General features: G+C 39.3%; 1 protein-coding gene across 16 annotated transcripts in view; it reads left to right on the top strand.

Moving 5' to 3' along the window:
• MTUS1 (microtubule associated scaffold protein 1) overlaps positions 1–14,592 on the top strand; it is a 114,203-nt gene that overhangs the window by 58,484 nt on the left and 41,127 nt on the right. The window contains exon 1 of one of the 16 annotated variants that reach the window (XM_045397915.3): positions 1,165–1,578. The exons of the other annotated variants lie outside the window; for them this stretch is intronic. Within the exon in view, the coding sequence (XP_045253850.1) occupies positions 1,458–1,578 (121 nt within the window). The 5' untranslated portion in view covers positions 1,165–1,457. Of the gene's footprint in view, positions 1–1,164; positions 1,579–14,592 lie in introns of those variants that run through there. 16 annotated transcript variants of the gene reach the window in all.

Genomic DNA, 14,592 nt, shown 5'->3' with positions numbered 1-14,592 from the left:
CCCTGGACGGGTTATTGGGTCTGTCTCCCTTGCTGACAGCCTCTAAAATGGCAAGTTGGGGGCTTGAGTAAAGAGGGAGGGGATCTGAGGGAAGAGGACTTACTTAAATTTTCCCTTCCTCCCTCTCTCCTCCCTGCTTCATAACCTACTCTATAGAATTTCTAAAAGAACTGCTTCCTGCCGGTTTTAGTAGCACTTACTAGTGTTATTTATGGTAACAATTCTGCATTTATTTCTGAGTCTTATTTTCTAGGAAATCTTGGAAACTGGCATAGGACATTTTTAAAACATTGTTTTGTTGTACTTTATAACATTTTTAAAAAATGTTAAGAGCTGAGGCTATTTGTGGTTTATTGGAATTAGCTTAAGTGGGCATATTGTTGTTTGTTCTTAGATCCATATCTTTGTTTTACAAGTTCTTTTGGTTTTTGCCATCGTGTTTTAACATGCTTTTGCAAGCCACTCTGCTGAAATAAAAATTAGTAGATAACTGGCAAAAGATACTGATAACTGTGCCCTCCTCACACTCCTAGTCTTTAAAGAGCGCTGTAAGAGACCACTTGATGTTCTAAATTACTCACACAATAAATGTAGTCTTTAGAATATGCCAATCTGATAGACTATTCCTCTGGAACTCTGATAGTACCTCTGGTAGAGAAACCGTATTCATCTTTCGTTGTTGACTATTTGTGAGGTCCTCAGCATGTGGGAATTAAAGTTGAACTTTAACCTTTTGACAATCTGTCATTAATATATTAGAATAGAAATTTTCTTAAAATATTTTAGTTGGGAACATTTATTGCCTGAAGTCTTAAAAAAACAAAAACAAAAACAAAAAAAACAAAAACAAAATTTTTCCAAAATACCAGGCTTAAATATAGGCTTACATGAAAAATATCTAGAGAAAAAAATACTCCTGTTATTAGTGCAAATATAAGAAGAGAAAAATGTTAAAATCAGGACACAGTGTACTTTCAGGAAATCTTAATTTTTTTCTAATTATGAGATAAACACTAGGCATTTGAAGTAATTTCCCCTAGCGATCTTTCAAGTGGTCACAGGATCTGTGACATTATTGGTTGTTTTCTAAAGCTCCTGAGACCACCCACTTTCTCCTCCCCTTTACCATCTCGGATGAAAACCGTGACAACTCCGCAAGCGTGCACAGTGTGATGTGGTTCAGAGGCGGCTTCTGGACCTGCAGGAAGGAGATTCTATTCAGAGGAAGAGCATCGTTTTGGTAACATCTGGAAGTGAAAACGGAAGCCAGAAACACTTGGCTAGCCCTGGGGGATTTTTTTTCTTCTCTGCCTCTCTGGTGGAATGACATTTGCTGTGTAGGCATGTTTCCTCTCACTGTATTTCTTGGCCGTGAAGAGTACTGAGTTTAAAAGACAGTATGTGACAGTGCATGGACATCGCCTCTTCTGTGAAATCTCGCCACCTGCTCCGAAGACATGTTGTTGTCTCCCAAATTCTCCTTATCCACCATTCACGTACGACTGACAGCCAAAGGATTGCTTCGAAACCTTCGACTTCCTTCAGGGTTTAGGAGAAGCACTGTTGTTTTCCACACAGGTCTGTCTTGCGTACATCTCTGCTTAGTGTTGCATGGGGAACGTCTTCATTAATTTGCAGATGTTTATCAGAGGTCTTTCCAAGGAGATGGATAATTGGAGAGATGAGGCTTAATTTAAAAATTGTTTTCTGTTGCTTCAGCACAAGTGCATAATACTTTTACTTTTAGCAGCAGATTGTGTTGTTTGTGTTGATGGAAGTCAGAATTGTTGCCTTGGTGTTCCCTAGCTCTTTCTCTGTCACCAGCCAAATGTGTGAAAATCAGCACCTGTTAAATTATATTTTACTTCCAGTGGTTGGAAAATAGGACATAGGTACATTTAGAAGAATATTTCTTTTCCCCCTGTGTAGATGAGAAGGTTTCCATCGTTTTTCATTGGATAGTTTCTCAGTCAGATGAGACAGTTAATTGTAATATGCTGAAAGATTTCCCTATTCTAAACTCTTCTGACAGAAAACATCCTAATGGTTTGGGGGAAGTGGTAAGTGAATCGCAAATCTCCTTTTCCAGTCTTCATAGTAATAACGTGTGCAATCTCAAAATACTTCCCCTGAGGTTTATGTTTGTATCTGCTTTTCATTCTCTGTGCCTAAGATGAAAACAAATTTAGTATATATTTTAGGCACATGGTGACCTATCTGCTCACTTTTAGGGGATTGGGTTGGCCTACATTGCTACTTTTGTTCTAGATGATTTTTACAACCACAGTGAATTAAATCAGTTTTCTTCTGTAAAATATGTTAGCTGGGGTGCTGTTACATTTGTTTTGGGCTGGTTGGTGTTAGGTGTTGCAGGATTGTTTGATGAGGATGTAAATAGATTTTTTTTTTTCTGCTTCATGTGCATGTGACCCCTCGTGTGTCTTGTTTTGCACTTGGCTCATCTCTGCCCCTGGGGAGTTTTTTTCAGCTGACTGTTTTTAGTTTTCCCAGAGGCATCTCCCTTCTCTGTGGGAGAATTCTGATTTTTTCCAGCACCTCTCTCTGGTGTTTCATAACTCCCCTTGACCTGTCATTTGAGTTTGCCAGCCTCTCCCTTTCAGTCTGAGCTGCCAGCTGAAGGTAAATGGGGGAGGCAGCGAGGAGGTGGTCAGCAGTGGCACTCCTCTCCCAGCCCAGGGCCGCTGCAGCCCTTCCAACTGAAAAAATTAATAGGTGGGGGGGAAAAAAAATTAAAGGGTACCCTATATTCTCTATATTTGCAATAATTTGTCTGATCGAAAGTAGCTCCACATCGCTTTTAATTTTAACGAGCTTTTTAAAAAAATACTACAATCCACACCCCAAGTTAAAAATAAAATCAAACAGTGTGGAAGGTTGTGCAGTCCTGGGCAAGCCTCTCTCTAACCCTGGGTCCCTGCCTGCACTCCGTGGAGACAGCCACTCTCAGGCTGCTTGTATAGTGTCCTTGCACGTTTCCATTCGCGTGTAAATCTGTGTAGGTCTTTTGTATTCTTTTTTTGTTATACAGAAATAAAAGCGTACTATATATTCTATACCTTTTTAAAGCTAATGTATTTTAGATTTGCATGTGATCACGTTTATTTGCCTAATTAAAAAAAAATCAGTTCTGTAACATTCCATTGTTGGATAAGTCATGATTTACTTAACCAGTGCTCTGGTAGTAGACATTCTAAGTTGTTTGTAGTGTTGTTGTGAAGCAGGTAGCTTTCCAAGACAGCTTAAGCAAAAGACACAAGGCTTCTGTTGCCAGAGTTTGATTAATAGTGATGTATTGGGCACATTTTATTTTCTAAACTTATGTAAAACTATTTTTTGTTGATTTGCAATCATAATTTTTTGAGCTAGAGTTCACATAGAGGTGATCTAATCTATCTTATACCAGGAAGTCTCAGGCCCAGAGAGGTGAATTCACTTGCCCAAAGGCGCACAGTAAGTGGCAGAGATAAGACTAAAACCTGGGACCTCTATTTAGAATTTTTGGCGTGCATATTTTCTGGCTGCGAATTTTGCTGTAATTTTGTTAGATCCAAGGAATAGCAGGGATGGAGAAAGTGTTCTGTTTGTGTGTTGGAGGCTTTTTAAAATCCTGTAAGGAATATAATTCTGCTTACTCCCAATATCGGTCTTTTGTGGGCTTATCCGTATTATGTCATTTTAATGTCCGAGAAATCGTCCGTCAGGTGGGTATTGACACCGTCGCAGTGACTCTTATCTGAACGGACTGTCAGCAGTACCTTGGGTTTGTATCCTTAGTGAAGGAAGTGGTGTTGGTTGCCTCTGTGCAGTAGTGTTGACCTGGATTCCAAGAGGCCTGGATTATAGCCTTGATTCTGCTAGTGACCAAGTGAATAGCCCTGTGCACCTAACCTCCCAGGGCTACAAAATAAGGAAATCACATGAGATGACTTTCAGGTTCGCCTTAGCCTCAAAATCTGTGAATTTTCTGACTGAAGATATGAAAACCCTCAGTGTATTATTCTGCTTGGAAATTCATCTTATCTAAATGAATTGTCTCCTTATTTTTACCTCCTAAATTCAGTTAATACTCCTGAATTATCTGTTTCTTTTCATGACACCATGTGTCTGCTCATCAGAACCCACCTTTGTTTTCTGTTGTTGTTTGTTTGTTTGTTTGTTTTAGACGGAGTCTCGCTCTGTCGCCTAGGCTGGAGTGCGCTGGTGCCATCTCGGCTCGCTGCAACCTCCACCTCCCAGGTTCAAACAATTCTCCTGCCTCAGCCTCCCGAGTAGCTGGGATTACAGGCGCCCATCACCACGCCCAGCTAACTTTTTTGTGTTTTTAATAGAGATGGGTTTTCACCACGTTGGCCAGGCTGGTCTGGAACTCCTGACCTCAGGCAATTCACCTGCCTCAGCCTCCCAAAGTGCTGGGATTATAGGCATGAGCCACCGTGCCTGGCCATACCCCACCTTTGATTCATTACTTGTCCTGATTTATCCACGATCAATTGGTTGTCATACTCTTAAGACTCCATCATTTGAAATCTCTATTTGTTTTTACCCCCTGCCATCTAGTTCAGGCACTATTATGTTGAAGCATTGAAATTGCTCTTCTTGGCTGGTGCCAGTGGCTCACACCTGTAATCCCAGCACTTTGGGAGGCCAAGGCAAGAGGATCACTTAAGGCTAGGAGTTTGAGACCAGCCTTGGAGAGTTAGCGAGACCCTGTCTCTATTTAAAAAACCACACACACAAAATTACTCTTCTAATAAGTAAAATGTGGTCAAATATGAACAGTTTTGTATAATCCAGACTAAGATGTTGACTGGGCTTTCTGAAAAGCTTTCTGTTTGGTCTGTGCCTCCAGCCTTTCCCTTGCTTCTAAACTGTCTTTCGCATTACAGATTAATGCATTCATTTCATTAGGAAGTACCTGTTAGACATGTACTGTGTACGAGGCATGATGGTAGGTGCTGAAAGTATGGCTGGGAGTAAGCCAAATGGACCCTGCCTTCACACAGCCCACTGTTTAACAGAAGGAGACAGAGCACCAGGTGATAATACAGGGTGTGGACCGGTGCCCAGCCAGCTCTTAGCAGGTGGAAGTACCTTTAATCCAGGTCCTCCAGTAGAAGTGCCTTTTAAGTTGCGTTCTCAGGAAATGGAGAATTAACCAAGAGACCAAGTGTTTCAGACAGAGAAAAAAGCATGTAAAAGCCTAGAGGAGTTTGAGGAAGGGCTCCTTCAAGGAAACAAAAGAGTTGTAATATTTCTGAGCATAGAATGTGGTGGGATAGGGGCTGGCCATTATAGAGATCCAGCCAGAATAAGCTTTCTCACTGATCCCACGTAGCGGTCACTGCAATAGGACTCTTAACATTTTATACCTATCTGTGGGACAGAGACTAGAGAAGTCACAGGCTCTATTTCCCAGCCTCCCTTCCAGGTAGATACAGTCATGTGACTGAGACCCGGCCAATGAGATGGAAGCTTAAGCGACCTGGCACCTGGGCACTGGGCACTGTGATATATTATTACTGGGTGGTGTCCACCACTGGTGAAGCGTGCTTTTGGATCGAGGTTATCTTTCCTCTGTAAATAGGGGAGAGGAGGGAATTTGTCAGGAACTGTGCATGATGTTGCAGGACATCAGGCGCAGATGAAAATCTGAGAAGTCCAGTGATGACTTCACTGACGTGGGGAAAGGTCAGCAATAGTCTTTCTTACCAAAGTATTAAACTCCGTCTCTTTCAGAATTTTACCTCAGCTTACTAGTTCTATTTTTATAATGAGGCAGGGGAAGGAAAAGACTTTGCTAAGAATTTATTCCCTGCCACTTAGCATTCAGTTTTTCTATGAAGCTGGAAATTCTTTATTAATTACTATGAAGAGTGTCATTTGAACCTCACAGGGTAATTTCCTTCTTAACTCCAGTGAAGGCAATTCAGTGCACTAAGGACAGAATTCTTTCTGCTGAGCTAGTGACATTAAACGTGATTACTGCAGCGCAAAGGAGGAGGAACACGTGTACATACATATCGAGGAATGGCAGAGTTAGTATCAGGACAAAATATTTCCATTTACTTTTGCTATTTTATTATATTTTGAACTTTTAGGTTCAGGGATACATGTAAAGGTTTGTTACACAGGTAAACTCATGTCACAGAGTTTGTTGTACAATAAATAGTTTATTGTACAGATGATTTCATCACCCAGGAATTAAGGCCAGTACCTGAGTTATTTTTTTCTGCTCCTCTCCCTCCTCCTACCCTGCACCCTCACGTAGACCCCCGTGTCTGTTTCCCTTCTTTGTGTTCAGGAAGAGAACCGTTTTAAACAGGTGTTCAGTAAGAGGCAGGCAGAATGTGAATGCGTTTGTTTACAATGAAATTGATCAAATTATGTTCTCGCATTTGGTATTCACTTTCGACTCCTTTTAGATGGAATTAATAGCTTCACTAAGAAGCAACTTGTCCCCCCTGAAGAAAAGCAGCTTTGAGGTTGTTTAGTGGCTCCACCATGTCGGAATCCTCATCTCTGCTGTCTTCTTAGCCTTGTCTTCGTGATTGTTGCCTCATGGTCTCACAGTGGCTGCTCCAGAAAGGAAGAAAAAGAAATGAGGAAGGGGTGGTGCCAGGTCGCTTAAGCTTCCGTCTCATTGGCCGGGTCTCAGTCACATGACTGTATCTACCTGGAAGGGAGGCTGGGAAATAGAGCCTGTGACTTCTCTAGTCTCTGTCGCACAGATAGGTATAAAATGTTAAGATCCCTATTGCAGTATCTGCCACAGAGAAGGCAGAACAGGTATTTCTCAAGTGGATGTTGGCTGATTATAAATGAGGGGAGTATATTATTTAACAAGTTGGACCTTGCAACAGGCCTTGCTGTTTATTCTGTGCATTTTGGAGGGGCATTGATTACGTATTTGTAATGATTCCAGTTAAACTTTCAAGTTGTTTTATTGTTTGGATGTAAGTCTTAATATTTGATTTTTGATCTCTTGAATGAATTTTCAGTTATAAAATACATTGGGAAGGAATGTGCTCAACTTTAAGTATGGCTTTTGTATGCTTAGTATGTTATTGTTGCATTTATGGATGTATTATGGATTAGGAAGGCATTTATTCATGTACCGTTAGGGTGACAGTAAATAAACTTCAGTTTCTCTTGTGTTTTTTGTACCACAAATGTAGACATCAGTGAGACCATATTAGAAAGCTTCCATTAAAATACCACATATGTTAGAATTTGCATGTGAAAAGATAACATTTAGGCTTTTGTAGAATGCAGAAGAAATCAAAAGGACCAAGATGAAGAAGAATGTGAGATGTAGCCTTTCACTGCCCCTTAGTTATCTTACTGTGAATCCAGATTCTTCCTTTCAGCCTCCTTGAAGGCAGTCATGAAGGATTTTGCTGGACTCTTGCCACATAGACAAGCGTTAGCTAAAAACTGGTATTACGAATGGTATGATGCTGAAATCATTTTGCTGTGGATTGATTCCAAGCTTCGGTAGCCGTGGCAGTTTTAGAGCTGTAGCATTGCCGTGACATGAAGATCTGCACTTTTGTAGTTACAGCTTTCTGTTGAAGAAGACAATAAAGTGTTAAATGGCAAGTTTTGTTCACAATAGGTAAGATTTTGGAAAGTTTTTTTTTTTTTTTTTTTTGACCGAGTCTCGCTCTGTCGCCCAGGCTGGAGTGCAGTGGCCGGATCTCAGCTCACTGCAAGCTCCACCTCCCGGGTTCACACCATTCTCCTGCCTCAGCCTCCCAAGTAGCTGGGACTACAGGCGCCCGCCACCTCGCCCGGCTAGTTTTTGTATTTTTGGTAGAGACGGGGTTTCACCGTGTGAGCCAGGATGGTCTCGATCTCCTGACCTCGTGATCCTCCCGCCTCGGCCTCCCAAAGTGCTGGGATTACAAGCTTGAGCCACCGCGCCCGGCCGATTTTGGTAAGTTTTTAAAAGTGAGATGTTGAAAGAGACCGTATGTCCTAATCTGACAAGTTTCAGATACTTAGAGTTTTATTACACTAAATTACATTTTAACGTGGTATCCACTTTCACACACAAATGGAAAGGAAATAATTATGGTTTGGAGTTGCATTCATAATGGGAAGGACAGCAGTGTTTTTCATCAAGAGACATTGGAGGAACATGGCAAGCTGTATATAGTACATAGTTGTTTCATTAGAACAATTTTTTCTGGTTAATTGAGAATTACCCTATAAATAAAGTAATATACTTTTTATGAGCTTTAAAACATCTTTCAGAGCTATGAATAATATTTTATTAATTATGCGTATTATTTTCCTAGGTAGAAACACAACAGGTGTGATTTTAAAGATATCTAATATTGAATGTCATATTTCTGTGTTTAAGGCAATACTTTGGGTTATTTTAGTACACAAGGGTCCTTTTTATAAACATCAGCAATTATGTGGCTCTGTGGAAAATTAAGACTAATAGAGCTTTCTTTTTGGGTGAGAGATTTGCCTTTTTTCTCCCTGGTGACCTGAGTCCTAGGCACCTCTCTTCCAAATTGCTTGTCCTTAACTGCTTAGTATTTTGAGAATGAAGTTCTGTTTTTATTTATTGCCTGTATTACAAATATTTCTAGTATTTAACTGGCTATTTTAATTTTCGTTTCTGTTGTAAGATAGTCTGTTTTTTTTTTCTTTTCCTTTGGGAAGACACCGGGTAGTGGGATTGCTGGGTTGAATGGTAGTTCTTTTTTTAGTTCTTTGAGGAATCTCCATACTGTTTTCCATAGAGATTGTACTAATTCACATTCCCACCAACAGTGTATAAGCATTGCCTTCTCTCCACATCCTTGCCAATATCTATGGTTTTTTGACTTTTTAGTAATAGCCATTCTGATATGAGATGGTATCTCATTGTGGTTTTAATTTGCATTTCTCTGATGATTAGTGATGTTGAACATTTTTTCTAATGTTCTGCTTTTGCATATGTTGGCTGCTTCTCTGTCTTCTTTTGAGAAAAGTCTCTACATGTCCTTTGCCCATTTTTTATTGGGGTTGTATTTTTTCTTGTTGAGTTGTTGGTTTTCCTTATAAATTCTGAATATTAGATATTTGTCAAATGCATAGTTTGCAAATATTTTCTCCCATTCTATAGGTTGTCTGTTTCCTCTGTTGACTGTTTCTTTTACTGTGCAGAAGCTTTTTAGTTTAAGTCCCATTCGTCTAGTTTTGTTTTTGTTGCATTTGCTTTGGAGATCTTAGTGATGAATTCTTGGCCTTGGCCAGTGTTTCTTTCTAGTCCGCCCCCGCCTAGGAATTTTTATTGTTTCAGGTCTTACGTTGTAAGTCTTCAATCTGTCTTGAGTTCATTTTTGCATGTGATAAGAGACAGGGCTCCAGTTTCTCTCTTCTCATTTTCCCAGCACCGTTTTTTGAATAGGATGTCCTTTCTCTGTTGTATGTATTTTTGCTGACTTTGTCAAAGATCAATTAGCTGTAAGCATGTGGCTTTATATCTGGGTTCTCTGTTCTCTTCCATTGATCTATGTGTCTATTTTTAGACCAGTGTCATGCTTTTTTGGTTGCTATAGGAGGGAGGCAGTGCCTTCTTAAAAGTATTTCTGAATGTGGTGAATTTGTGTTAACTCTTCTTTGAATTAGTAGTCCATTTTAGGTCCATAAGAGTGTGAGAAATTTGCTTTTTTCCTGCCAGCTATGTGAAAAATAGTTAAGGGCGAGTTTGGACTGTTGCTTCAGGAAAAAATTTTATAAGCATAATTAACCCAAACGAATTTTTTATATGAATATGCTTTCTGTTCTCTAATCTGCTTTTAATGTGAAGAAAAGAAGTAGAACCCTTTTTCATATAATATGAGCTATTGCAACAAATTCTACCAATATAGTAATGAAAAGTTTAAATGCTGAGGCATCGTAAGTCCTTCTCCCACCCCCCAAAAATAATTGGCTTGGGTAATTTTTTTTGTTGTTGTTGAGATGGAGTCTTGCTCTGTCACCCAGGCTGGAGTGCCGTGGCACGATCTCAGCTCACTGGTATCTCCGCCTCCCGGGTTCCCGCCATTCTCCTGCCTCAGCCTCCCGAGTAGCTGGGACTACAGGCGCCCGCCACCACGCCCGGCTAATTTTTTGTATTTTCAGTAGAGACAGGGTTTCACCGTGTTAGCCAGGATGGTCTCGATCTCCTGACCTCGTGATCCACCCGCCTCAGCCTCCCAAAGTGCTGTGATTATAGGCGTGAACCACCGCGCCCGGCCTGGCTTGGGTAATTTTAAATGTCTAAACACTGTGCTTTGCTGAGCTTAAAATTGTCCATTTTCAGTAAATGCCGTATCTACCTAGAAATAGAAAAATATTGTGTGTCTCCTGAATTATTACTGTTAACTCTTTTAGAGTAAACAGCTAATGAAGGGAACACTGGAAAACTTTATACGAACGTAAGCTAATAGTTGACATGAATGATAACTTTAAAAAACGATATGTAAGATTGCATAGGCAGGATAAGCACCTGCCACCAGATGCTGGGGAAACCCTGACTGAAGGAACTTGTGTGTCGGTGTCCCTATGAGGACTTTTAGATGTGTATGATTAGATTAGGCAGAAAGAAGGGAGTTTTCTGTCTGTCCACGCTGCTAGCAGGGATGAAGAGACCCCTCACCAGCCTCTGAGTTCATAACCTATGTCTTGTCAACCCCACAAACATCAGTTTTTAATGCAATACGTTGTGGAAAGCACATACCATCCGGTCAGTGACTGTCACCTTTATACAGATAGGTTGAGATTTGGAGTTGAAGAGGTGAGCACTAGGGAAACATGAGTCAGCAGAGATCTTTGGTGTCTTTGTGGCTCTCTGAGCAATACCACCCTCTTAGGTGATACTTCTCCCGTCCCCCAGAGCACCAGAGCAGGTGCACACCCACCACAGCAGCGCCCTCATGGTAGATTTTAATAAATATATTTCATGAGTGAGTGAGTAGGTCAATGAGTATACACAAAAGTAGACAACATTCGTTTCCAAATTCTGTGTTTACTTTGTGTTTCATGGAACCCAAGGCAATCTCCCTCAGTAGGTCTCCTCTCTAACTGGATTTTATTAATGTGAAAAGCCAGCAGATTGCGGAAATGTGTGGCTTGTTTGACCTAGAACGGATGTGTCCTGAGCTGCTAGTATGTGGTGATGGTTAGTCCATGTCTGAATGGGTAGGTTTTTTTTCTCAAAATTGTTTTTGGTCTTGGGATATGGAGGACTGTTTGCCTAAGTGACTTGAGCCTGAGAAATGGGCATCTTCCTCTTTAACCAACTACTTTCTTTAAGAAGATGATGCATGACTTCATTGCACTAGTTTTAAATTTTATTGAATTGAGGTTTCTGAGTAGAAAGAACAAAGAGAGCCAACAGTGTTACCCAGCTGTTTTCCAGATGAGCTAATATCTTTGGTTCTGGCCTTTGTTTTCCTGATGGAGGTCCCCATTTCATTAGAATGAGTCCCAGTAAGGCTGGATCACAGCTGACGGTGGTCATTATCTTGTTGAGAGAAATCTGAATCCATGTAGAAGTTAACATTTAATTTTAAGATTTCTGATTAAATTGATCCTTTGAAATCAGAGCGTGTTCTGTTAATAGGTACAATAAACAAAATAATTTATACTTTTGTATAAAAGCTTTATTATCAAAACAGTAACATGCTGATAAACGAGGGTAAGGGCAAAGTTTGGCTGATATTATGCTAATTTCACGTAAGTAATGAATCCTGCAGGATTGAAGGGAAACCCCTGGCTTTTCAGTACTGTGAAGTACCTGTTGGTGAGCCTTGGGGCTTTGAGCATCGTTGGAGATTCTTGCATCATCTCTGATCTGCAGCTGAGCCAGGAGTGGGGAGAGAGTGGGAAGCATGTGGAAACTGGGTCATCGGCTGGCTGCCGTGTGGTCACACTTCATCCTTAGGGAGCACAGTATATGGAGCGGAAGATTGAATGCACGGCGCGCATTTCCAGCTCCACAGAGAGGACAGTCTGTTTGCTCATTTGCTCTCATTTTAAAATTTGAAGACACGTACTCTTAGACGAATACATAGTGTGTTCTTTCCTCCTTAATCATAAAGCTATTCTGAGTAATCACTAACAAACCCTGTGTAATGTTTAGATTCCTGTGTAATTTCCCCAAGGAAAAATTCTACATAGACTATTTCCTTGATAGCTAAGTAGTACATTAAAAATGTATGTCCTCGAATTTCACTTTAACTGTCTTTTAAAAGTAATTTTGTTTACTTCTTATATTTAACTTTTGAAGAGGTAATATATTTATCCCATGGTTAAAAAGTATAAAAATTACTTCAGGATACTTTTTAGCTATCTGATTCCTATTACCTTCTCTTCAAAAGTAAACAATGTTAGTACAATTACATGTATTCTGTGATATTTTTGTTACGGATTTATGATCAAAAAGCAAGAATCTTGAATATTTCTCCAAAATATTACTATAAAAGATTCACCTGTCAGATTTTGTAAATAATTTTAAACTGATAGTTTTAAAGCTCTGAAATGGTGTTTAAAATAACATTCATTAGCATAGAAATTCTAGAAAGAGAGCCAAATGTTATTCAGGAGTCAGGAAGTGATAAAGCAGTTATCAATAAATGAATTTTTAAGTAAGTTTTAGTGGGACATATACAAATGATATCAGGAGAATGAACTTGTGTCTGTATTTGTTGCGGTGAATTCTAGATAGTAAAGGATCTAAAAATGTTTATAAAATTATATAACACATAGATGTTTATATGTGGCTTTGTTAAAATGAGTTATCAGATAGATAACGGGCTTATGTATATTAAAGCAAGATATTACATTTGTTGCATAAATATTTATTTTTATATATGTCATATATTACATCACCACCTAATCCACTTTCCAAAATGTGTGGGAACAGCAGAGGCTTGGCATTAGAGGCCTGGGTCCTGACTTTGAATCTGGATTCCCATAGGAGTTGTTTACACCCAGGGAAGACCATTCACACTTGTGAGCCCCCTCGTCCCCCCTGGGGTCATTGGGAGGATGAAAAGAGAGGGAAAGTGAGAACACGCTGTGATCAGTGAAACACTGTGGGATTATTATTACCTGTTACGTGACAATTTCTAAAAACATAAGAATACTAATCTCATGGTCAAATATTTAGATTCTTTTTTCATCAATAAGTGACTAGTAATTTGTTCGCCCTTCAGGACTGTAATATATTAACTTGGCTATTTTCTGCATCTATGGAAGTGACAATTATTCATAAGCTACTATTAATTGCTAATAATAAAGAGTAATGGATAAATACTTCCTCTCATCAAGTATTACAAAGACACAGTGAAATAATGGATATTTTAGTCATTTTAGGACAGAGAATTATCAATATTAATACAAATATGAGTTATTTAACCATGTAATGCAGCCATAGAAAATAAGAGCCTTTTTTCCTGTTTTTAACTTAGAGTTTATTCAATATATTTAGCCATTTGTTCTTAGAACATGAGTACTGATGTTTCTTTATTTTTCTTTAAGCAATCACTGTAATAGTTTGCCTCTTCCCAAAAAATTAGAGAAAATAATTACTAAATTTCTTTACAAGTTGTCTTAGATTTATTACCACAAAATGTGGATGCGATAATGAAAGACTGTTAGAATAAGGAAACTTTTTTTTTTTTTAGTTTCTTTTGTCTTTTTTTCCAAATTTACATTTGTTTGGATTACTTGGCTTGTTTATTTCAAGAAGCTAAGCAATTCATTTCTTATTTTTCCAATTCTGTTTGATATTCAGAATGACTGACACATTTGAAATGGTTCCAAGACTGAACAGTTTTTTATGTAAAACAGGGTAATTCCCAGGGCACTATAGCGCAGGAAGGGAATAATCACTTAGCGTGGCATTTGGGTTGGATTTGGAGTGTTAGCATGCGCTTTAAAAAAAAAAACTGTGGGAGCCATTATCACTACTTGGGAAAAAAGACCGACAAAGCTTGTGTTTGGCAGAAAATGGAATAGTATAGTCAAGAGTATAGTACTCGTAGCAGTGAACTTAAAGAGGCAAAATCTGAGTGTTTTCAATGTATGTTATGATTTATTAGAGATTAGGAAATGACTCATCTGCAGTATAAATCTGTGTAATGACTAGGCCATCATCAGGGAAAAGATGAGGGATTTGTAGAAAATGTATGGGAGGAGAGAAAGGCATTTAATTAAATGTCCAGTGATTTGTGTGTTTCTTTTGGCATATGAGATCAGAAAAGTCAGGCTTCTCGTCAGCCAAGGTTTCGCTACCAGTTTAACTGGAAAATGAGAAGCTAGGAGAACAGAATCATTTTGCACACAGTTTTTGTGTTTCTGGGTTGCCAAATCTATTTACGTCGTGTTCCTAATTCTCTGTTCTGCATAAATCTTTTAAAGTCATAACTGGTGGCCACTGTGTTCGAGAATTCCACCATCTAGATCTCCGATTCATTCCACCTCTCATCCGTATCCATTCCTTACAGGAACATAAATGCGTTTCCATGGCTTATCTGGTTGTTTTTGAACCCATGTGGTGGTGATTTTAAAAATTAACCTCACCTG

This window comes from Macaca fascicularis, chromosome 8, assembly GCF_037993035.2.
Source record: "Macaca fascicularis isolate 582-1 chromosome 8, T2T-MFA8v1.1".
In the NCBI taxonomy this organism is placed as follows: domain Eukaryota; kingdom Metazoa; phylum Chordata; class Mammalia; order Primates; family Cercopithecidae; genus Macaca; species Macaca fascicularis.
Note: the sequence above shows the minus strand (reverse complement) of the source record. Positions and strands in the feature narration are given on the sequence as shown.